Source organism: Molossus molossus, unplaced genomic scaffold (assembly GCF_014108415.1).
Source record: "Molossus molossus isolate mMolMol1 unplaced genomic scaffold, mMolMol1.p scaffold_m16_p_19, whole genome shotgun sequence".
Lineage (NCBI taxonomy): Eukaryota > Metazoa > Chordata > Mammalia > Chiroptera > Molossidae > Molossus > Molossus molossus.
The window spans coordinates 40,890,009-40,915,874 of record NW_023425354.1 but is presented as its reverse complement, the minus strand read 5'-3'; the positions used below and the strand labels follow the sequence as shown (position 1 = coordinate 40,915,874).

General features: G+C 38.0%; 1 protein-coding gene across 4 annotated transcripts in view; it reads right to left on the bottom strand.

The window, feature by feature from the left end:
- Positions 1-2,452: 2,452 nt before the first annotated feature.
- The window catches only part of GOSR1 (golgi SNAP receptor complex member 1), a 46,146-nt gene continuing 22,732 nt past the window's right edge, over positions 2,453-25,866 (bottom strand). For 2 of the 4 annotated variants that reach the window (XM_036268661.1, XM_036268660.1), the window contains exons 7-9: positions 17,871-17,900; positions 10,386-10,468; positions 2,453-6,538 (exon numbers count right to left, since the gene is read on the bottom strand). In XM_036268661.1, coding sequence (XP_036124554.1) covers positions 6,414-6,538; positions 10,386-10,468; positions 17,871-17,900 — 238 coding nt within the window. In that variant the 3' untranslated portion in view covers positions 2,453-6,413. The remainder of the gene's footprint in view (positions 6,539-10,385; positions 10,469-17,870; positions 17,901-25,866) is intronic. The other 2 variants (XM_036268658.1, XM_036268659.1) reach the window with 1 other exon arrangement.

The window sequence follows — 25,866 nt, the reverse complement described above, 5'->3', positions numbered from 1 at the left end:
AAGTCTGGCTTTCTTGAGTCCATCAGCTTTGCTTCTAAAATAGTTGGTATCCTTGCCAGCAAAGCTCGGATGCTTGCTATCAAAATGGTGTTTTAGTTTGTTCGGTTTCATAGATTCAGCTGATAGAACTTCACAACAAATAACACATGGCGGTTTCTCAATTCCTGCTGTAATTATTGAGGTAAAACCACACTGTAAAAAATCTTCACTATATTTTTTCTTAACATTCTTCTCTACATGCTCCATTGGCATGAGATGATTTGCTAATGAAAATAATATATAACATAGCTTTAATAATACAAAAGATGATACATGGCATAGTTTAGTCAATACAGTTCATTAAAGTTTCCTATGATTTACCATTCTGTGTTGTTTTTTTTACATACCTGTTACTATCACAAGGGGGCAGTATTCACATCAATCACAGCTGAATATAAAAAGACTAATCAACATCCAGATTAAGTTCCTATGGTACAGATATATATTTTTTGCAGTAGTTGGTTTTACAGTACACGATTTTACATTTACCCAGTAATAATAATTCAAAAATTGTCATTTTACCTCCAATACTGCTGCTTTCAACACAGTAGCTGCTCTCTACACATATATGACTGGTCTGCATAAGAACATTATGGTGCCAACCCTGTCACATATACCTGTATTTGTACAGGGTGTATGTGATGGGGTTTGTGCAATGATGTCATCACGCCGGGTACTCGTATGTGGGCATATCTGTATGTGGGCAAATCTGCATGTGAGTGGACCCGCCTGGAGACGGATAGAAAAGCGGTGTTTTGGTTCCTAGGACCATCGGAAATATGTGTTTTCTCATGGTCTTAGGTGATCCCTGTGAAAGGGTTGTTTGACCCCCAAAGGGGTCATGACCCACAGGTTGAGAACCACTGGTCTATTGGGTCCACGTACTAGCCAACTGAGTTACCTGGCCAGGGTGACCTCTGTAGTTCTAAACTAAAAGGCACAAAGAGTTGGGCAGGAAGTTAGGTTTAAAGTAAAGCCACTAGAGAAACATTTTCTACAACTTCAATGCATTTGTTCTTGTAAAGGAAAAGTGATTTACAAATGAGTCTTTTTTATTAAGCATTTGGCTAGTAGTTAGCCTTTCTTGAAAACAAGCCACAGGACTTTAGATAGATTCCAAATGTGTTGCCTGTAAGCAGGCAAAATTGGAGGTCCTTTTACAGCTTCTCTCCTAATCACACAGCAGGATGCAAAATGTATTTTGTGGAACTATCATAAGATTTGTTGGCATCAAAGAGCTCAAGATTCAAAACCTTGCTTTCCTGTTCACTCTGACTTTAAGAAAATTACTTAATCCTTCTGGGCTTGTTTCCTTATCTGTAAAAAACAGAAAGAAAAAAAGCTGCTTTGCCCTGGCCGGTTTGGCTCAGCAGTTAGAGTGTTGGCCTGCGGACCAGAGTCCCAGGTTCGGTTCCCACTAAGGGCATGTACCTTGGTTATGTTCCGTCCCCGGCCCTGGTTGGGGTCGTGTGGGTGGCAACCACTTGATGTGTCTCTCTCATGTCGATGTTTCTCTAGTTCTCCCTCTCTCCCTCCTGCTCTGCCTGAAGATAAATGTGAAAAAATGTCCTTGGGTGAGGATTAAAAAAAAAAAAAAAGGCTGCCTCACTAAGAGGTGGTAAAGTGTGTGTCATGGGGAGGTGTACACATGCAGGGCTGGGACATGTTAGGTGCCACAAAAAGAACCCCAAGGAAGAGGTGGTACTTTTTCAGCCGTGTGAGTGGACGGATGAAAAAGCTGGGGTGGCCAAGGACAGACAGATAGTGTGACCAGATAAAAATGATGAAGAGGGGGATGAAATGGGGACAGGGTTTCATTTTGGGGTGATGAAAACATCCTGAAGTTGGATAGTAGTGCTGGTTGCACAACGAATACACTAAAACCCACCAGTACATTTTAAAAGGGTCACTTTTATGGCATGTGAGTTATATCTCAATTATACCATTATATATTTTTTAAAAGGATGCAGAACATATTTGGAGAATGGGAAATGGGGAATTTTCACATTTTCTGGTGGGGTGGAGAATCAAGTTCTGATCTACAGGATAAAAAGTCATTATTTAGGGAGGGTGGAAACATTTTTCCTGCTAAATTCTAAATTTTACATTCCCATCCTACCTTCTGAAGTTTCATTTTGATAAGAGAATTCGCCTCCACTTCTTGGGCTAAATTACTAGTGGAATAGTCATATGATGTTTGGAATCGTAGGTGATGGATTTTCAGTACCTGTACTGCTTCAGCTGGGTTTCAGAACATCATGAGAAATACTTATCAAAATGGAAGATTTCATAATCACTTCCCCAAACTGCCTTGATGGTATTATTCCAATACAAACAACCATAGGCACAACCATTTAGATTTCTAATTTATTATTAAATTACATAACAAAGCTTCTTCTATACAGTCAGAAAATGCACATTTAGATGAGAACAAAAATTAAATACAAATACAATTAAACTGGTTCCAAGAAGCCATTTAAAAGCAAAAAATTAGAAAGTGCATTTGGAATAGATTTTTAAAAAATCTGTATTGGCATTTTTCACGAGGAAACATCTTCCATCATGGTCAAGTGTGATTGGAATTGATTTCCCTCCCTCTCTGAGAGCTAATAGGATGGCAATAAATGCCAATACTTTGATACTAAAGTGAGGCCTTATGTACAAAGAAAATGAGAAAGACATGGCTCAGCTTCTTATCCAATTAACAACCTGAAGAGTCCCTTGTTCCTTCCTCATTCTCTTCCCCCTGTAAGACTTAAGGATGTGCAACAGATGTATAAAGAAATAACAAGATTAGTTTATAAAGACCATGATGTAAAGCTCTGCATCTTTTTGGAGACCAGGCTAAACAGCCCCTAACCCGAAAGGAGAATGTAATACAACCATTCTAACTTTCTAAATAGGATCCATTTGTTCTTTAGTTACATTTGCCACAAAATTCAATGTAACATCAGACATGGCCATTTATCCTCATCAGCTTAATATTGCAAGTTAGCAATCTCAATTTCCGAGAAATTGTATTTGGCTGATGATCAAACATAAGGAATTAGAAACAAAAAAGGCTACTCCAGTTCTTTAAAGTCCTTTTACCAAGTTGAGATCATTAACAGTGAAATAGAAAAGTAATGGTGGAAATGCAATTCCAAGATGCCTCAATTCCTTACAGGCCAAAAGGCTCAATGGGTACATTTCTCTATTCAGATGCATTCGGCATCCAACAGGAAAGAGCTGAAGTAAACATATTTGGTTCTAGGTATAAAAAGTACCCTTGTGATGTCTCTCCTCTCATCACTCATCTCCATTCTCAGGATTTTACTCCCATGCCTGATCCGAGGACTGGGCAGCGTGGAAAATGGCATTCTATGTAAAGTGAATGTTGGTACAAAGGAGAGAACAAGAGTGGAGAAGGTAAATCCTTTTCTAACATGAGACAAATAAAGGGTGAGCAATGCAGGTTACAGGGAATTCTCCAGCATCTAACAGTAATGATAATATAGAACGCAGAGATAGCCAGGACAGGGTGACTCAAGCACTTGGCTACTTGGGCTTAAACTTTAATAATGAACTTTTACTAAAGTTACCAGCACACATTAAAACAAAATCTCAGAAGTATACCTTTTAGAATGTCCTGCTTTTATGTTGATATGGTTTTTCATACTTTTTAGTGAAATGGAAAGTTTTGAGTGATTATAAAATGATCCCAAAGGAAAGATCATTATATAAGACAATGGCTGAGGGATTGTCCCCTAAGAGGCAATATTTGAGACTAGAAATAGAAAATTTCTTCTGTTCTGACTTGCTCTAAGAGTAGCTTACTGTTGGCTCCTGAGTCTACCAACAGGTCAGTAACAACAGCAAAGGAGAAGAGAAAAACCAAGATGGTTAAAAAAAAAAAAAAGTTAAATGACATGAAACTGAGAGTTCCTCAAACAGCTACCATGGGATCCCAGTTGAGCCTCTACTTGTCAATGGCACAGTCCTATTTCCTTGTTCCAGGTTTCCTTTCTGTAAATAAAGAACCAAGAGAGGGTGAGCACTGTCCCAGCCGTCTACAGTTGGCCCTGGGGCACCTCACTATGGGCTACAGCTCTGGGAGATTAGTCAGACCTACCTGAGCCAACATCCACACCACCTTCTCAACTTCCTTGGAAGAACTAGTTTCTTTATCTTTGTAAAGAAAATAATCAACACAATTTTATTACTTCACTTAAATAGAACCCTAATGGAAAGGCTCATCAGTCATCAGCAGTGTCTGCCTGCTTAGCTGCCACGAGCTGGATGAGCTCGGGTTCTCGCTGTACTGCCCCACGATCAGCTTCGATGAATGCACCAAATAATCAGACCAGTAAAAAAGACTGGTAGTATAATTAAATAAATAATTTTATTTATGAAACTTCAGATTTTATAAATGCCAACTATATAGCAACCAAAGTCCCATAAATTCTAGCTGAGGTACAACCACCAATCAAGGCCCTTTGAAAAATCAAAGATAATAAAGTGTCAGGGGAGAAAAGTTTTGTTCTCCCAAGAGAGAATTTAATAAATGCACTTCCCTGATCCTTGCAGGTTCACATTGAGAAAACTTAAACTTTCTTTTAAGGGCATCCCCAATCAACTACTGATTAATCAACCCCTATTTAGAAAAATAAACCCCATAGTTAAAAAAAAATATCAAATGCCTTTCATACCCAGAATATAACAAAATTTTGACACAAGAATGAAAAACCTCTGTCTCTGTATTAGACTGTGGGTCAGTCCACCCATCAGCCTCTTTTATCAAGTTCACCTGAACAGCACACACCATAAACACATCATGATGTAGTTAACTACACGCTAGAATCCTTTTATACCCGGTGGCATTGTCTGAAGCCAATACTGTAAATACCATAATAAATTCCAATGGTGAAAAGCAGCTTCTTCCTTGGTGAGATGTTGAAAGTCTTCAAACTATTTGTGGTAGTTCAGTTAGCTAAGTAATAAATTCACAGAAACTGAGAAATGGTTAAACTTAAGAGGGTTCTGGTGTGTGGTTTGAAATTTTGTCACTGTCCAGGGAGGTAACAGAAGACAGGTGCAGACAGAGAGACTCTGTCACATGCATCTTCAATAGTGAAACCACTCTCTGGATGTTTCGAAAAGCTTAGCAGATTTGGAATGAATAGGTTTTCACAGAACAGAATTCCTGTTACATTGGGTGGTAGTTCTTACAACTTCTGCTCATCAATCGTGGAGCATTTACAAATGGAATTACCTGAATGGTGACCCCTCGACCCATGGCTTTTTACATGTGGCTTGTTCAATAAATCTGACTGAAAACTGAGCAGTCCTCTCACTCAGTTATCAGTGTTAATGCTGACATGATGAGGATTAGTCGGAGGCACTGACAGACACTGGCTGTTAGTTTCTTTTGTCCTGGTAAAACTAAAATTTCATTTTCTTATAGTAGCAAATATTAACCCAATGGAATAAACAAAAATCAAAACACTAATTAACTCCTTAAAAAAGCCTGTCATTCTTGATGTTTTTCCAGCAACACAGTTAACCCCAGTGTGCACATGAGTTAAAAGCAAGCAAGCCCTGGCCGGTGGCAGAATCGCTGAACATCAACAGAGTTGCAGGTTCCATTCCCAGGCGGGGTGTGGAAGGGAGGCAAGGTCCATGTTCCTCTCTCACATAGCCATTTCTCTCTCCTCTTCTCTAAAAAAATATCAATAAAAACATATCCTTGGTGAGGATTTTTTAAAAAGGTTTTTTTCTGTGTTTCTTGTTTCAGACCTCAACTCTGTTGAAGTTGGCCTGTCAGCATCTCAAAAAAATCTGTGAAAAATGGACTTTTTCCTTCAATACCAAAAGACCTGGGGACACAGTAGAAATTTATAGCGCAGATTATTAAAAAGTGATTTGTGATTTTTCATCATGAGTGTAAAATAAAAGGACAAGAACTATTTTATTCACAACCCAATCTGGCAGCTAAAAGGAAAGCAGTCTTTGGATAGAGAGGCCTGGTTTTCTGAAGGGTCCGGCTGTTAAGACCTGGCTTGTCATCAGCCTTCAACACTATCACTGAAGCACAGAAACTCTGTTTCTGATTGGTTTACTTACCTCCTGGGGAGACAAAAACAACCAAAAACTTTTTCTTATTTTTCTTTTTTTTAAACTAAAAACAGAAGGAAGTGTGTTAGAAAAAACAGCACAGAAAAACTGTGGCTTCAGCTCAACCTGACCATGTCACAGAGTCCATCACTGTTGGCCCTGAATTAACCTGCTGGTCAGGCTAATTACCAGGACAGTCAATGTCTCCTTCCCACATTCCTTATTCCAGATAAGGGCCTGGATCCGCAATGGTAGCTGTCAAGAGTCCCGGAGCTGTCCCATCAATGGAAAGCATACAGCAGCAATAGGATGGTGCAGACACCAATAACTCCACCCAGAATGAGTGAGTCTCGTCGCTTCCTAAGGTTGATTCGCTGGATCAGGCTGTTCACAGCAGGAAAACGATCTTTGGGAAATCTTTATTAAGGTCATATTTGAAAGCGTCTTTAGTGAAAAGTCACAGAAATCACAAAAACAGAGATCAGAAGAGCCCAGAAACAAAGAGTAATGGTAAGAAAATCACACTGAGGGAGTTGCAGCCCTTAGTAAACGAAATGGCCAGGTCCACACCAATTCAAGTCTCCCAGTACACTGCAGCACACAAGAATAAAATGAATTAGGGGAGAGAGGAAGAGAAGAAAATAATAAGAACAGCTCCCATGTATTAACGGATTACTGCCAGACTGCAGGTCAGGGTGGTCAGAAACAGAGAAGCCCGGCAGGGCAGAAGGACATATGGACAGCCAGCTACCTCCATCCCCATCCCCATCCCCCCCACTGTTTCTCCTCCCTCCGCTACACACACACACACACACTCTCTCTCTCTCTCTCTCTCTCTCTCTCTTTCTCTCCCCCACTTCTCTCAGGAGACTGAAAAGTTTTGCCAGGGGTTTTGAAACATACCCTACCTCTCCCCACAGGGTGATAAGCTCCCTTGGATTCAGGCAGGCGGGAACCAACTCTAGGGTCTACATAATCAGGCACTGTTAATTATTAAATATTTTTTATTTACTTTGTATCAGTAGGTAGGACATGGTAGAAAAGTACTCTAGCTGTCCTATTTGTAGAACATATAAAAAGGAAAGCAAGGAAATTTTCCATTTTAGAGTTTTTATAGCAGTTACAACTGTATTTTCCTTAGTATTTTAAAATGTCTTCATACTCTTGTTTGTATGTTGTAGACCAAATTACATCTTACACTCTTCTGCATTTGTAGTGATGTTAAGACTACACGCCTGCAGGTGCAACTCTGGTTAACAGCGGTATTATATCAAGGTCAGAAAAACCACCACCAAGATCACCTAGGATACTAGAGAGTGGGAACAATCCCTACTCCTTGTGAATCCTCACTGCATTTTCCTGTAACAAAATGACTCCCAGCAGAGACTGTATTTGTATACTTATATAGTCTACATATTGTATGATTAGGACCATGTTTTCTTCTAAACTTGAATTTTCCTGTTTATCTAGAACAGCGCTTTATATACTGTAGACATTAATGTGTTTGTTTCTTTTGAGTGCATTTTTTTTTTCTTAGAAAGAGGAAGGGAAGAGAGGAAGAGAAAGAGGAGGGAGAGAGAGAAAGTGAGAGAGGGAAAGAGGGAGAGAAGGAAACATAGATTACTTTGCTCTTCCTACGTATCCCAATTGGGGACAGAACCTGTAACCTAGCTATGTGCCCTGACCAGAAATTGAACCTGTAACCTTTCCGTGTATGGAACAATGTTCTAAGCAACTAAGATATACTGGACAGGGCTTAATGTTTTTTTTAAATTAAGTAATAAAAAAAGAACAATTTGCAGAAATAATTCTTAAAATGTAGAAGGGTGGGAAGCAGGAAGTAATAGGCAAAAACTTTTACAAGGTACAACTCTCAAATGCTTAATCTTTCCTTGCCTGGTAAAAGAAGAATCAACAATCTCCTTAGAGAAAGTATGAGAACTTTGGAATTAGGAAATCCTGTCTTATACCGGACATATTTCTGTCCAGTTTACCTCTAGGGAATCCCCTGCCTCTCCTCTTCCTTAATAATCTAGCTCAGTCCATGTAATAGGACGGAGCTGACCTTGTCCTCCATCAGGTGTACATACCACCTCAGGATTGGCCAGGAAGAATACTCCCTCCCCTTCTCCAGTGACTAGGTTAGAAATAGGTGGTGACTCAAGCTGGGGGAAAAGTCTTCTTGGGACATTTCCACAGCTGTCAGAAAAGACCTTTTTTCCATGGGGATTTTTGAACTGGTAGAAGGTGACTCTTACAGTCATCTCTATCACCATGAGGAGAAAACCTGCCTGAAAATGAGGCCCACACACAGGAAAATAGAAATAAAAGATGGAGTAGGTGGGGGGAACAGAAAGAGGAAAGGCAGATTCTTGATAATAAACTCTTAGGCCCTGAGTCCAGCCATGCCATAAGCCCAACTCTACCCCTGAATTTTACAAATACATGAATAAATTAATCCCCTCCTTTTCCCCTTTAAGTCAATCTGAGTTTGGTTTCTGTTACTACCTTTCTATGGAGTCCTGACTCACAACCCTTTTATTTTTTAACACACATCCTTTTGGAATGATTGTAATTTGTGATACTAAAAAAAAAAAAAAAAAAAAGGGATAATGTACAGAACAGTATTCTGTAAACTGTAAGCCCTACATAAAATATAAATGAGCTCACCGGTGTGGCTCAGTGGTTCGGTGACGACCCATGCACCAAGAGGTCGCCGGTTCGATTCCCGGTCAGGACACATGCCCAGGTTGTGGGCCTAATCCCCATTGGGGAGCATGCAGAAGGAAGCTAATCGATGTTCTCTCTCATTAATGTTTCTATCTTTCTTTCTTTCTCCCTTCCTCACTCTCTCTAAAATCAATAAAGAAGAAAAAAAGTTCCCTGGCCAGTTTGGCTCGGTGGTCAGAGTGTCGGCCTGCCGACCAGAGTGTCTCAGGTTTGGTTCCTGTTAAGGGCACGTACCTCGGTTGCAGATTGTCCCTGGCCACGACTGGGGTCGTGTGGGTGGCAACCAGTCGACGTGTGTCTCTCTCACATCGATGTTTCTCTTTCTCTATTTCCTCCTCTCTCCCCCCTACTCTATCTGAAGATAAATGCAAAAAATGTTCTCGGGTGAGGATAAAAAAAAAAAAAGAAAAAAAAGTTTAAAATATAAGTGATTTTAGATGTGTGGTTTTAGAACAAAATTCACAAAAAACTGGAAAATACCCACACACTTCAGAATATTCTTTTCCCTAGGCAACTAAGGCATCAAACTAAAAGTGACTTTAGCCCTGGCCAGTTTGGCCCAGTGGTTACAGCGTCGGCCTGCGGTCCAGAGAGACCAGGGTTCAGCTCCCGCTAACCTGCTAAGGGCGCGTACCTCGGTTGCAGTTTGTCCCAGGCCCTGGTTGGGTTGTGAGGTAGCAGCCATTCAATGTGTCCCTTTCACGTCAATGTTTCTTTCTCTCTCTTCTTCTCTCTCCCTCTCACTCTATCTGAACAAAAAATGGAAAAATGTCCTCAGGTGAGGATAAAAAAGTGACTTTAAATGATCTAAGATAAGAAGACACTAAATTTTTGAAAATTATAATTGGGGAAGGAAACTTTTTTCCCTATAAGGCTTGATTTCTTAGAGAGTAAACAAAATGTTTCAGAGTAGTAGGTTTACCAGTTTCCCCACTGGGTTTCTCAGAAGTATCAAGTAATACTAATTTAACTTTGGAAACTGAAGAATTTAAAAGGTAGCGGTCTCAACAAACAAGCAGTTAATCCACTCTAGAGTTCAGCTTGTCACAATGAAAATACTCTATAAGCAGTTACAACTCATCTACGCATGTCTGTCTCCTTGTAAGCATCTGCCACAGATTTATCTTCCAAACTGATAAAAGAAAGAGCATAATTTATGTTTAGGTAAAAATAATGTATACTGGGCAGTTCTAACATGGATATGAGAACTTTTGAACAGTAAAATAATTTTGTGAACACTTTAAAAGTTCACATTCATAATTTCTTTCTAATCTAATAATAATAAATCTCTGGTGGTACAATCTTTTAGAAATGGTACTAAACAATATGTACTTTCACGAAACAGGAGTGCAGGGTACATCCATATTATGTCATTAGAGATCTTTCATATTACATCATGTGATGGCCTCTACTGCTACTGAATGATGGCACCCTGCTGGGGTGGGGGAGGTGACATGAGAGGAAAGTACACACACAGATTTGTGCCCCCATAAGACCCACAGATTCAAACTCAAAAAGGATACTGGCCAAAGTGTTCATTTTGCTCTGAATTGACTTTAACATTCCTCTCTGTGAAGTCATATTTTCTTTTGTTGCCATAGCAATGCTGTAGGGGAGAAAAAAGATAAGCTAATTAAATTGCCATTTAAGATGATCCTACATGGATCCTTCATGCCCTTAAAAGTGAAGAGAAAACCAAGGTGAACAATACAATCTTCAAAAGCACTGGGCAGGAACACAAAATCACTTCCCAATTCACCTTCTCATTGACCGTTTTCTAAATGACCACTATATCCCCATGCTACCCTCTGGTATCTTTTTGGGCAAGGCACTAAGCCATCTCTTGGTGGATTGTTATTGTTTTTTTTTTGGCAAAGTAACAAATGAAATAAGACAGTAACAGATAAATCACATACTACAAGAGCTTCTTAAAATGGTTGTAAAAGGAGCCAGCTATTATAATATCCTTAATCAGGAAAAACTATTAAGGGGAAATAGGGAATTACAATCATACAGCAGAAGTCTTTTTTTATTTTAAGAAACAAACTATTTGTATGACAGTAAGAAAGGTATTAGATATACAACAGGCAATTAATACAAGTTACTGCAGGGGAACGGAATTGAGGGGTACTACTAGGAGATGAGCCTTATACATTTACAGAATTGTTTAAACTGTTATAATAAGAATACTGTACTTTTATAATATATAAACATCTAAAAAAGAAAACTAAAAAGAAAATTAGAGGAATTCCCGAGTGACTAAGAAATGTTAATAACATCATCAGCACCAAACCTACTACTGTTATTCACCTCAGTACGAGTCAAGTAATTATTTATAAAGGTTTTCTCCAGATCCCAGAAAAGCTCAAGAATTGAAGGGATCAAGTATATCTGAGGAAGTGTGGAATAGGGCTAAAAACAGAAATTTGCAGGAAGAGTTGTCAGAACCCTAAATTATCTTCCCGAACCCTAAATTATCTTCCCAAACCGTGCAGTCAGATGACTGTCCCCAGTGCAGCAGAAGACCTAACCCAGAAGAGCCCTAGAGATACTGACATTTTGAAGTCCCCTTTGAAACAGCCAGGGCCCTTCATGATCACCCATTGTAAGGCCTACCACACAACAAGCTCTCAACAACGCACACAGAATGAGCTTCTAATCACTGGATTGGAGAGCCTCACCCTTAAATATGAACAAAGAGCCAGGAATCATCACCAGACAAATATTTGCAGAGATCTAAATAAACCAACCAGCAAACAGAAAAGTGACTCTGAGGAAATAGAGGCAATAAAAGAAACTCTAAAATCAAATTATATTTAATGTCTTCAGAGAGATAAAAGATATCACATCCATGAAATATGTAAACAAATATATGTGTATGTGTATATCCATCCATCTCTTAGGTGAGCTCATAAAATTTTTTTTAAAAGAGTGGAAACAAAAATGAAATAGAAATGTTGGAAGAACAAACTGAGTAAATCACACAAAAAGAAGAAAAAAAGATAAATGGAAACAGAAAAGGTAAGAAAAAGCGAGAAAAATGATAAACACAAAAAAATGTCCCAGAGCTGAAGATGAAGTTCCAGATTACAAGAGCCTATATCAAAAGCCTAGTATAATGGACTGAAAAAAGATGCATACTAAACTCATCATGGTGAGGTTAAAAACAAACAAAAATACAACCCTGTCCAGTTTGGTTCAGTAGTTAGAGCATCGGCCTGCAGACCAGAGAGACCCAGGTTCAGTTCCCGCTAAGGGCATGTACCTCGGTTGCAGTTTATCCCCGGCCCCGGTTGGGATTATGTGGGTGGCAACCAGTTGATGTGTCTCTCTCACATTGATGTTTCTCTCTCTTCCTCCCTGTCTCCTTCCCACTCTATCTGAAGATAAATGCAGAAATGTCCTCGGGTGAGGATTAAAACAAAACAAAAAAGTACAGGGGAAAAGGGATGATCCCAAAAGCTTTGAAGGAAAAAAGTGTATCATATACAAAGCATCAGACATTTTCATTGGCACAGGACTTAAAAAGCAATATTGGAAACAATGGCTTCAAATTTTCAAAAGTATTTCCAACCTAGAAGTCTATAGCTTAACTAACCAATGAACCAGGATATGGGTAGAATAAAGACCTTTTTAGATGTGGGTGTGGGAAGTCCAAAAAATGTACCTCCTGTTCTTTCTTAGGAAGTTACTAAAAGACATGGTCCAGCATAATAAGGGAATAAACTAAGAAAGTGGAGGACACTAAATCCAAGAAATAGCGATGTGATAAAGGAGATTAGTTTAGGATAATAGTGAAAGGACATCCCAAGACCAGAATAGTATAAACAGGCCTGGAGAACAATTAGTCAAGATTAGAGCAGAAGGGCCTTGGCCAGGAGGCTCAGTTGGTTGGAGCGCCATCTTGTACACCAAAAGGTTGCAGGTTGAATTCCCAGTCAGGGCACATACTAGGTGGCAAGTTTGAACCCCACTGGGGCGTATATGAGAAGCAATTGATCGATGTCTCTCTCTCTCTCTCTCTCTCTCTCTCTCTCTCTCTCTCCATATATATATAAAATCAATAAAATCATAACCTCAGGTGAGGCTTAAAAAAAAAAAAAAATTTAGAGCAAAAAGAAATAGGAAATTATAATATATTGCATTTTAGATCCAAAAAACAAAAAGAGCACAAAAAGAATCAAACTAACCTTGTCCTTGGTGTCATTAGTTCTTATTGATAACTTTTCAGTTTAAGTGTGGTCTATGACTATGGTTGTTTTAAAATAAATTTACTTTACAAGGTGTTTCAAAATTGATATTGTGGTCTTATACAAAGTAACAATTCAAAATTGGGCTGAGTAATTGAGGCCAATCTTTGAATCATATATGCCTCTGTTTTTTAAACTGGGACTATCACCAACTCCTGTGCACTTTGACTCAGAAGTAGATAGAGAAGATTAAAAAATAATTTCCCCAAAGCACTTTGTATCCCTTGGAGAATGGATATTATCAACATACAATGTTATCATCTTGTTGAATATGTATGATTTCCAGTACCACACAAAGTATATCTAGACATACTTTCCCATCTCATATCATCATTTAGAGTCAAGCTGAGTGGAATCTAGGCTGTTGTTATTTCAAGGGTCAAATACTAAGAGGCAAACATAAGCTCCAAATAATATATAATGCTTTTAAAATGATAAATCATTGATGTGCTTACTGGAATTTCAACTTTCTTACCTGTTTTATGAACTACTTAGACACATTTTTTTCTCCAACAAAACACAATACTAGTTTAACATTTAAAGCTAAAAATGTATAAACATTAAAAATATTAGTTCTTTTCCTTATATGTATGTATGCATGAACAGTGGACATGGACAACAAACTGGGGAAAGGGCAGGGAGGGAGGGGGAGGGGGGAATCAGTGGGGGAAAAAGGAGAAACATCTGTAACAAAAATTAATTAATAAAAAAAATAAATAAATAAAAGAAAAAGAAAAAAATATTAGTTCTTTTCAATAAGTTGATGCTAAAGTTTATAATCAGTTGTGTAGTTACTTTTAAAATATATCTCTAAAAGAAAAAAGTAAAATTTTACATGTAGAATATGTAAAAATAATTATTTGAAAATTAAAATTTTTTAATTACCTGTAAGTAATAATCAGCTTTATATTCAGTGAAATTTCACTTGTGGATACCTATCATATTTTGACACAAAGGAAACTAGTAAAATAAGAGACCTTCTAATTTTGTTTTTTAAAAAAATTCTCACCTGAGGATATGTTTTTGTTTTTGTTTTGTTTTTAAATTAGTTTTAGAGAGAGAAAGGGGGAGGGAGAGAAACATCAATTGGTTGCCTCCTGGATGTGCCTGGACCAGGGATTGAACCAGCAACCCGGTGTGCACCTGGATTGGGAATGGAACCCTCAACCCTTTGGTGCACAGGATGACAGTCCAACCAACTGAACCACACTGGTCAGGGCTTTTTAATTAGCAAAATAATAACAGCAGTGACTCAATGGTTCTCAAATATTCCTGTCCTATGAGATACTCTGAAATTTTATATTCATATGCCAGCCTTTAAATAGGTCAGCTTTGAATTTAAAAGTATATTAAGGTAGCCTGGCCCTAGAAGATCAGGCATAAAGAGCAGAAAATAAAAGGAAAAAAGAAAAGAAAAGGGTTACAGGGAAAATTAAACAATCTTCGACAAAATGAGATTTGACTTTATGTGTTGATGAAAGGTTAAGTGTCACAAGGAGATACTTTAGTTGACCATCAGGCGATTCTGTAAAAACTAAGTGCAGATAGAAAACCGAAGTGCATTCAATTTAAACAAAATTCCAAGGTATAATTGTATATTATAAAATATTATAATTTAAATATTATAGACCATTAAATAAAATAAGAATCCATGAGTCCATTTCGATATAAATAACCAAACATGTATGACATGAACACTGAAATATTTAGGGGTAAATAGGCATCTCTGCAACTTATTTTCAAGTAGTTCAGAAAAATATTGTGAAAACGCAAATGTGGCAATATGTTAGCATTAGAGGAATCTAAGTAAACAGTATATAGAAATTATTTGACTATTAGAACTCTAATGAAATGATATCAAAATAAAACATGAAAAAATGTATTAATAGCCTGGCGAGTGTGGCTCAGAGGTTGAGCGTCGACCCATGCACTAAGAGGTTGCTGGTTCAATTCCCAGTTGGGGCACATGGGCAAGGTTGTGGGCCAAATCCCCAGTGGGGGGCATGTGGGAGGCAGCCAATCAATGTTCTCTCTCATCAATGTTTCTATCTCTCTCTCCCTCTCCCTTCTTCTCTCTCTAAAATCAATAAAGAAAAAAAAATTTTTTTAATGTATTAATAATAAGCTACATCACCTAAGGCAACAGAAACAAAGGAGAAAATGAACACATGAAACTACATCAAACTAAAAAGCTTCTGCACAGCAAAAGATACAATCATCAAAATGGAAAGGCAACCCACTGTATGGGAGAGCATAATTGCCAATGATATATCAGATAAGGGGTTGATTTCTAATATATATAGAGTGCTCATATGACTCAACAAAAGGAAGACAAAGAACCCAATTTAAAAATGGGCAGAGGAACTAAATAGACACCTCTCCAAACAGGACATACAAGTGGCTAAGAGACATATGAAGAATGCTCAACATCACTAATCATCAGAGAGATGCAAATTAAAACAACAATGAGGTATCACCTCACACCTGTCAGAATGGCTGCCATCAACAAATCATCAAACAACAAGTGTTGGCAACAAGTGTAGAGAAAAGGGGACTCTAGTGCACTGCTAGTGGGAATGCAGACTGGTGCAGCCACTATGGAAAACAATGGCGTTACCTCAAAAAGTTAAAAATTGAAATGCCGTTTGACCTGGTGATCCCACTTCTAGAAATATATCCTAAGAAGCCTGAAATACCAAGCAGAAAGAATATATGTACCCCCATGTTCGTAGCAGCACTATTTATAATAGCTAAGATCTGGAAACAGCCCAAATGTCCATCAGTAGACGAATGGATAAAAAAGCTGTGGTACAGCCTTTAGTCAGCCTGTGGTCCAGAGAGACCTGGGTTCAGTTCCTGCTAAGGGCACGTACCTCGGTTGCAGTTTGTCCCTGATCCTGGTTGGGTCATGCGGGTGGCAACCGCTCGATGTGTCCCTTTCACGTCGATATTTCTCTCTCTCTCTCTCTCTCTCCCTCCCACTCTATCTGAACAAAAAATGGAAAAATGTCCTTGGGTGAGAATTAAAAAAAAAAGCGGTGGTACATATACACAATGGAGTACTATGCAGCTGTAAGAAAGATCTCTTATCCTTTGAGACGACATGGAGGGACCTGGAAAGTATTATCCTAAACGAAACAAGCCAAACAGAGAAAGACAAGTATCATATGATCTCACTTATTTGTGGAATATAATGAACATAACGGTCTGAAATATGGGGTAGTCCCAGAGTCATGGAAGTGGTGTACAGACTGACAATCCCCAGAAGTGGGGGTGGTGGAAGAGAGATAAACCACAGAACTTATATGCATGTATGCATGAACAATGGACATGGACAACAAAGCTGGGGACAGGACAGGGAGAGAGGGGGAGAGGGAAATCAGTGGGGGAAAGAGAAACATCTGTAATAAAAATAAATTAATTAATTAAAAAATAATAATAATAAGCTACCACTTACAGATTACTTAGTATTGGCCAGGCACTGTACTAGCCATTTTACTCAGATTATCTTCAATCTTCACAACAATCTTTTAGGGTAGGTATTATCATCAAACCCATGTTTTTTTTTTTTTATCCTCACCCGGGACATTTTTTTGTTTTTTGTTCAGGTAGAGCGGAAGGGAGAGAGAGGAACAGAGAGAGAGAGAAACATTGATGTGAAAGGGACACATTGAGTGGCTGCCACCCGCACGACCGACCAGGGCCGGGGACAAACTGCAACCGAGGTACGCGCCCTTAGCGGGAACCGAACCCGGGTCTCTCAGGACTGCAGGCCGACGCTCTAACCGCTGAGCCAGACCGGCCAGGGCCAAACCCATGTTTTTAAACACAAGAAAACGAAGGCCCCAATGAATTTATCTAAGAAGAGAGATCTTATAATACAGCCAGCTTTCAAACCAAATCACAGTCCAAAGCTTGTTTTCTTTCTACAAGATGTGAATTTGTAGTGGTTTAGCTAGAGCTCTGGTTCTGGAGTTAGAGGCTCAGATTTGAGGATTTGAATCTTCAAAACTATTTATTAGTCATGGGACCAGAGGTATATTACTTATCTTAATTTCTTTTTTGTGTTGGAGATAAGTATCTAATGATGAGTGTCCATCTCATGGGTTACTGAGGAGATTAAATAAAACAAAGCAGGTAAAGCACTTGAGCACAATACCAAGGCCTATGGTAAGAGTACCAATGTGTGTTGCTGTCTCCATGTATTATAGTCTACCTTTTCTGGAAAATAATACTTTAGACATGTAAATTCTAAAGTGTAGAGACCATACTTAGTTAACTTACTTTCCTAACGCCATAAAATAGGTATTTGAACATTCACTAAACCTAGGGAATTAAGCAGTCCAAACCAACAAATAAATGTCCCTACCTTAAGCAAGAAACTACTTCAACGTTATTACAGATAATACTAATTACCACAGTAGGTTTTCTACAGCCACTGAACCAAGTCTATGTAAATGGCTTAAATAAGACTTTTACCAAATAACATATTTAAGATTGTTTTCCATTAAAAAAATGAGAATTAAAAGACTGAGGCTGAAAAAACTAAGTATAAAATTAACCAGAAAAATCAACCTAGGTAAAATAGTGTGGGCTTCAAATGTCTCTTATAAGGGAAAGATACAGTAAAAATACATTATGATCTATTTAAATTTTCATCTTTAAGGAAGATAAATTAACTAGTTACAGGGTTAACGTGATCTGTTCACTTGTGTGAACAAAAAGCCACAATAAAATAAAATAAAAAATTATTCCTACCTTATTGTCTCTTCTATCAGACGATCTGAGCTGCAATAAAAAGAAAATTCAAATTCTGGAATTATTAAAAGCACATTTAAAACTTGTACTTAATTTTTCTACATTTTCTAGGTAAATTTACTTTCTAGCCATTTATTAAACAACATACCGACTTTTGAAAACATCTAAAGAAGATTCTAGAATCTGAAATAAATTTAATTTATCCACATATGTAATTTTCATCTTCCTTTTATTTGTTGGCTTAAATCTATTTGTTTCTCAGAGAAACCTGAAATCAGAACAGTTTTAATGTCAGCATAAATAAATGAAACTTCTTTAATTTAGATGGCTCAAAGTTGTCACTATTGTCTATTCTACGTTTAAGAATTACAACCAGCCCTGGCCGGTTTGGTTCAGTGGTTAGAGCGTCGGCCTGCGGTCCGGAGAGACCCGGGTTCGGTTCCCGCTAAGGGCACGTACCTCGGTTGCAGTTTGTCCCCGGCCCTGGTCGGTCGTGCGGGTGGCAGCCACTCGATGTGTTCCTTTCACATCGATGTTTCTCTCTCTCTCTCTGTTCCTCTCTCTCCCTCCCACTCTACCTGAACAAAAAATGGAAAAATGTCCTCGGGTGAGGATAAAAAAAAAAAAAAAAAGAATTACAACCAACTTGTTGAGACAGGATAGGTAAATATAGTTCTGATGCATGTAAGTAGTAATTACTTACACCTTAAAGTTCCTTCCTTTTCGGGGAAACTAAACCAAATCTCACCTCACCACACTTTAGAATCTGAATAAAGAAACCAAGTGCTCTTTCAATCTGCAAAATGTTTACCTTTATGCATCACACACTGGAAAGAAAAAAAAAACTCCTCCAAAAAGCCACTTTAGGGAGGAACTTATAGATAGCTAAGTTTGGTAAAGGGGCAGCTTTATCATAGAAAGGAGGGAAATAACTCCCAGATATCTGTATCATTTGGCACAATGCATGGTACAAAGTAGGCACTCAAATAAATAGTTGCATATTTTTTCCAAATACTTCTTTCCAAAAGAATTTCTAAACATAATAAAACAAAAACAAAGTCATAGATATGTACTACAGATTGGTGGTTACCAGAGAAAAAGGGGCTGGGGTGAAATGGCTAAAGGAGTTAAATATATGGAGATGGACGAAAACTAGACTTTTGGTGGTGAACAAGCTATAATATATACAGATATCAAATTATAATATAACCCTGAAAGTTATTTAACTGTCACCTCAAAAATAAATAAATAAGTAAATAGATAAAATTCTACATTCATTCTATAATCCAACAGGTTGAAGTTTCATTATAAAACAATATACCAGGAAACCTAATTTACTACATGAATTAGGAAACAAGACAGGCCTTAAAATGTCATTAATTTCTTACATAAATCCTATGATTAAGAATTTCAAAAATCGCCCTGGCCACTTTGGTGGCTCAGGGGTTACAGCATCGGCCAGAGGACTAAAGAGTCCTGGGTTTGATCCCCGGCCCCTGTCGGGATCCTGCAGGAGATAATCAATCAATGTATCTCTCTTACATAGATGTTTCTTTCTCTCCTTCCCTCTCTCTCTCCCTGCCTCTCCCTTCCCCTTCCTCCCACTCTTATCTAAAAAATCCATGAAAAAAAAAATCCTCGGGTGAGGATTAAAAAAAAGAATTTCAAAAATTACAAAGATGGTGTAAGGATTAAGAGCCAGACTGTGTGGCTTTTTTTAATGCTGCCTCTACCACTTACTAGCTACCTGACATTAGGCAAGTTACTCTGTGCCTCAGTTTTCTTCATCTGTAAAATGGTAATGATAATAAGACCTACTTGTTAAGAGGATTAAATAAATGTGTTATAGTTTCTCAATAATTATAATTTTAAATCTAAGCATAAAGTCTATATAAATTTCCACATAAATCCACTGTTCTGGGGGAATCTACTGATTATAAAGTATGTATTTATTTTGTCAACAAATGTGTATGGAAGTGTCCCTGAAGGGTACTGTGATAGGGGTTACAAAGATAAGACACTAACCTCCACAGGTCTTAAGAATGGAGATAGACAACACATATGCCTACTGGTGTCTTGGTAAATTGGACACAAGGTCATAAAAGAAAGAGTGGTTAATTTGGGTTAATGCTTCCCTGCACAAAACAATAGTTTGGTTGAGTGTCCTCATCAGGGCCTCTTAGTACATCAAAGGACATAAAAATAAGATACAGTCATGCCTCACTAACAGATATGCTTGATTTAGATGATTTCTTCATTGTGAAAACATCAGCTGGTATAGCCTACTATGCACCTGGCTATATGGCCTATTGCTTCTAGGCTACAAACCTGTACGGCATTATTACTGTACTGAATACTGTAGGTAACTGTAACACAATGGTAAATATGTATATATCTAAACATAGAAAAGATACAGTAAAATATATGATATAAAAGATAAAAAATGGTACACCTGTATGGGGCACTGATCATAAATGGAGTCTGCAGAACTGGAAGCTGCTCTGGGTGAGTCAGTGAGTGAGTGGTGAGTGAACGTGAAAGCCTAGGATATGAGTATATACTACAGTAGACTTGATATAAACACTGTCCCACAAACCCTCCCTCTGTTTCCTTATCACAAGGTCAGAAATAAAACAATGAAGCTGTCAATGCTACTCCGTGAACAGGTGTGGGACAGACTGATTGGAAATATCTAGGAGAAACTAGCTGGGTAAGTCACAATAATAGTGACTGTCTGGGGAATGAAAGGTGTCCTGCGAATTAGCAGAAATAAGAAACCAAGATGGAGAGATAAGGGAACATTGGGGACTGCCATCGCAATGTGGCTTTGGCTACTGCATATGGGAGCAGTAGTCAGATTAAGAAACTTTGTATTATTCAGTTAAAAAAGGGGTATTTAACATGGAGAGGGTAAAGAACTTAAGGACTCAACATTTGACTTTGGAAAGTTGTTTTTGCTTCCACTAACCCTCTGGCATTGAATTGATGGAAGAAATAAAACTTATTGTGACATATTTCCAAGATTCAGAAACAAGCTGGCTCCATATTACCACAGAAAACATTTACTAAAGTGGCAGGGGCACTTAATACATACTTGTTACAGTAGCACCTGTGAACCTGTGCCCTTGTATAGGATCTTAGGTCCTCAATTGGAATAAACAACTATGTACTCTGAAAACCATCAAGCTAGATCTGGGAGGGCTATAGTGCCCTCCAAATATGTAGTGCGGAGGAGACAGGCTCCTCTTGTGCTGGACAGATCAGTGGCTGACTGACTGGGATGTAATCTGTGCACTCAAATTGAGGTGGTGTGAGTGAGAGGGAATCTACTGCCAAACCCCACAGATATTGCTCCCATCAGAAAGAAAGAAAGAAAAGAAAGAAAAGAAAGAAAAGAAAAGAAAAGAAAAGAAAAGAAAAGAAAAGAAAAGAAAAGAAAAGAAAAGAAAAGAAAGGGAGGGAGGAAGGAAGGAAGGAAGGAAGAAACTCTCCTGAACCACATATCCTTTCATTTCTTACAGGAAATTCAGCTGCTTTATAATCTTATGGGACCACTGTCACATATGCTTTATTGACCACACAACAATCTTTATTGACCAAAATACTGTTATGTGAGCACAACTGTATTTAAAAATCTAGTTAGTATGACAATAATTATATTGCAAAACTCAACAAATTAGTTTTGTGTTAATAGCTTTAATTAAGACAAAATCAATTAAATAAACTACTAAGTACAAAAAAGTAAACAATCTATTCATTTGTTAACTTTGTTAAAAACAATAATTCCTAATGCTTATGGAGAGCTTTTTATAAGCCATGTATGCCTTATCTGTAACTTCAACCTGATGACTCTTGATTCTACCATTATCATCATTTACCGATAAAGAAATTGAAGCCTAGAGAACTTGCTCATGGGCCACATAATTATCAGCACAGCTAGGATTTAAACTTGAGCAGCGTGACTTCAGATTTGGTTCTCACCATCTTGATAAATGGTTACCTCTTTTCCCCACTATTTCTCCACAATCTGTTCTAGTTTTCCCCTACTGTTCCTTTCTTTCTTTCTTTCTTTTCCCTTTATTAATTTTTAGAAAGAGAGGAAGGGAAAGGAAGAGATAGAAACATTGATGAGAGAGCATCGATTGGCTGCCACCTCCTGCATGCCCCCAGCTGGGGATTGGGCCCACAACCTGGGCATGTGTCCTGACTGGGAATCAAACCAGTGACCTCTTGGTGCATGGATCCAAGCTCAATCACTGGGCCACACTGGCCGGGTTTCCCCTACTATTTCTAGATCATCACTCAACCCTACTCTAGCAAAAATCTATACTCTGAGGTTCATTCTATTTCTCAATCCTTACCCTTCCCTCTCATCTAGTAACATCCAAGTCACTGGAGAATCTCTTTATTCCAAAAAAAATTTAAGAGAGGAAGCCGTTTTGGCTTAGCAGTTAAGAGTGTCGGCCTGCGGTCCAGAGAGACCTGTTTTGGTTCCCGCTAAGGGCACGTACCTTGGTTGCAGTTTGTCCCCAGCCCTAGTTGGGTCATGTGGGTTGCAACCACTCAATGTGTCCCTTTCACGTCGATGTTTCTCTCTCTCCCTCCCACTATATGAACAAAATATCGAAAAATGTCCTCGGGTGAGGATTAAAAAAAAAAAAAGAGAGAGAGAGAGAGACAGAGAGAGAGGAAGGGAGAGATAAATAGAAACATTGATGTGAGAGAGAAACATTCATTGGCTGCCTCCTGCACGCCCCCTACTAGGGATCGAGCTCGAAACCTGGGCATGTGCCCTGACCAGGAACTAACTGGGGTCTCTCAATCCATGGGACAACGCTCAGTCCACGAAGCCACACTGGCTAGTCTCTTCATATTTGAAATGTAATAAGACTATTCTTACATGAATCAAATTAAAAACCTTATAAAGCAAATATATATGTCTCCATTTATCTTTCACTTTTTTCCTTTTTTTTTTTATCATCCTCACCCGAGGACATTTTTCCATTTTTTGTTCAGGTAGAGTGGGAGGGAGAGAGAGAAAGAGAGAGAGAGAAACATCGATGTGAAAGGGACACATTGAGTGGTCGCCACCCACAGAACCAACCAGGACCGGGGACAAACTGCAACCGAGGTACGTGCCCTTAGCAGGAACTGAACCTGGGTCTCTCCGGACTGCAGGCCGATGCTGTAACCGCTGAGCCAAACCGGCCAGGGCTCTTTCACTTTTTATATAAAACTAGATTTTCAATAGTTCTCTCTTTTTAAAATGAATTATTTTTTGTTGTATTGATTTGAGATAAACAGATGTGAGAGAGAAATGTCAACTGGTTGCCTCCACACATGCCTTGACTGAGTATTGAATCCACCACCTCTTTGTATATGGGACAGTGCTCCAACCAGCTAGCCACAGTGGCCTGGGCTCAATTTAAAAGGATAAATTTTCATTGAGATAAGTCATTTTATATATTTGAAATTGACAATTTATCGAAAACACAGTTTGTTAAATTCACCTGAAAAGAAAACCAACCTAATAGGCTTTATTAAGAAGAAAACTAAAATTATAATCCTAAATATCCTACCCTATGAAGGAAGAAGGCCAGTATCCTTAGTTTATATAGTGGTATAAACAGAGAAAGGCCGGTGATATTAAATATTCTTCTCAGATTGCCCAAAGTCTCCAAGTCCTTACTCATTTGGCTAAGACCTCCACTAAGTAAACACCATTCATTAAAAACATCCTGGATATTGTGGATACAATTCAACAACAGAGGAGCTCTATAAAAATGGTATAATCAAATAAAAATTGAATTTAAAATTGCTTTCCTTTGTGGCATAAAATATATAATCAAGTGAAAGTATCTTTCTTAAAACAAGTACTTTCTTAAACAAGTACTTCATAACAGCCCAGAGGCATTCCATAAAGTCATCTAGAGTCTGTAAATAAGCAACAAGTTTCTGTTTCTTTCCAAACCAATTTAAACTAGCTGAAAACCATGAACTAAATTTTATCACCAATTATGGTACTGAGGAAATCATTAAAGCCACATTTAAATAATACTTCCTTTAAAAAAAATAATTCATTTTCCCAATATACACATTGCAAATGGCACAAATTTCAAGAATAAAAATGGGATTTCAAGCCTTTATTTTAAAGCAATTTAAATCAACAAAATGTTAGAACTTGGTAAAATCACTTAGATAACACCTAATTGGAATCTTCTTTTAAAATTTAAGAGTAGGTGAATAAGTGAATAAGTAAATGTGTAGGCAAGAAATGACAAAACAAGCAAGTACATAATAAAAATTTTAAATTGGTCCCTTTGTAAATTGCAATTGATGAGGTTATCTTCAACCAATCAGATCATTTACATCAAGCATTATGGTGATCCAATCTTTTAATTAGAGTTAACCAGAGATACTTACAGTCTATTAACTGAATACAATTAAGCTGCAGTAGGATAGAAAAACCTGTTTTAGTGCTAACAGATTTTTATTTTACAGATAAGATTTGAAAAATACAGAAAAACAAAGATGAAAGTAGAAACTGAGCACCATTTGTTGAAAAGACTATCTTTTTTCCAATTGCCTTTGCTTCTCTGTCAAAGATCAGCTGACTTTGGGTCCATTTCTGGGCTCTCTACTCTGTCCATTGATCTGTTTGTGTATTCTTTCAACAATGCCACACTGTTTTGATTACATATAACACATATGCAACAGAAAATCAGGTTTAAGTGGGGAAGAAGTTTTTGTTTCTTTTTTCCCCTCTGCAAAGTATCTTAACCAAACATTTTGGTACAAGTAAATTTTTTTAATGTCAACAAATTTATTCAACTATAGCAGAAGCAGAAAGCTTAAGAAAGAATGTGGGGAATCATAGTTGCCATTTGTTCTTCTTTAGATAAATGGTACAGAAAGGATTGAAATTCTTTAAAAAAAAAAACTACTTGGAGATAAACCACAGAACTTATATGCATGTATGCATGAACAATGGACATGGACAACAAAGCTGGGGACAGGGTGGAGAGGGAGGGGGGAATCATTGGGGGAAAAAGAAACATCTGTAACAAAAATAAATTAATTAATTAAAAAAAAACCAACTACTTAAATCATAAAAAAGCTATGAAATATTAAGCAAGCATTTTCTAATTTGTTTTTGAAACCTCTAAAAAATAACCTGTGTATCAATAGAAGCAAATCTGCTTACATAAAAATGGAACTGTATTTTTATATGTATGTTTCTTTCACATACTCATACTTCAGAAAATAATTTTTAATAAATATAACAGAAATTTAATAATATTAGCACTCATGACATTCATGAAACTATAATAAGAATAAAATGGTCCTGGCTGGTTCTGCTCAGTGGTTAGAGCGTCGGCCTGCGGTCCAGAGAGACCCGGGTTCGGTTTCCACTAAGGGCATGTACCTCAGTTGCAGTTTGTCCCCAGCCCTGGTTGGGTCGTGCGGGTGGCAGCCACTCGATGTGTCCCTTTCATGCTGATGTTTCTTCCTCTCTCTCTCTCTCTTCCTCTCTCTCCCTCCCACTCTACCTGAACAAAAAATGAAAGAATGTCCTCAAGTGAGGATAAAAAAAAAAAAAAAGAATAAAATGACTACTCTTACACCGCAGAACCTGAGTTTTAGTCAAGGCTCAGGCACTTGGCTGCGTAAACTTGCCTCATGGAGTTGTCATAAGACTCAAAAGAGATAATGTAAACAAAAGCATCTTGTAAACTGTAAGCCTGAGAATGGTTGATATAGATTATAGTACTTTTATGTCTCGAAGTCTCTCTCCTGCTCTGCAATCTTCTTTCCCGATTCTCAACATAAATTACTTATATTTCAAAGTCCAGCTCAAAAGTCACATACTAGCCCTGGCTAGTTTGTCTCAGCAGTTAGAGCAATGACCCATGGACTGAAGAGTCGTGGGTTCAACTCCCGGTCAAGAGCATGTACCTCAGCTGCAGGTTCAATCCCCGGCCCCTGTTGGGGTCAT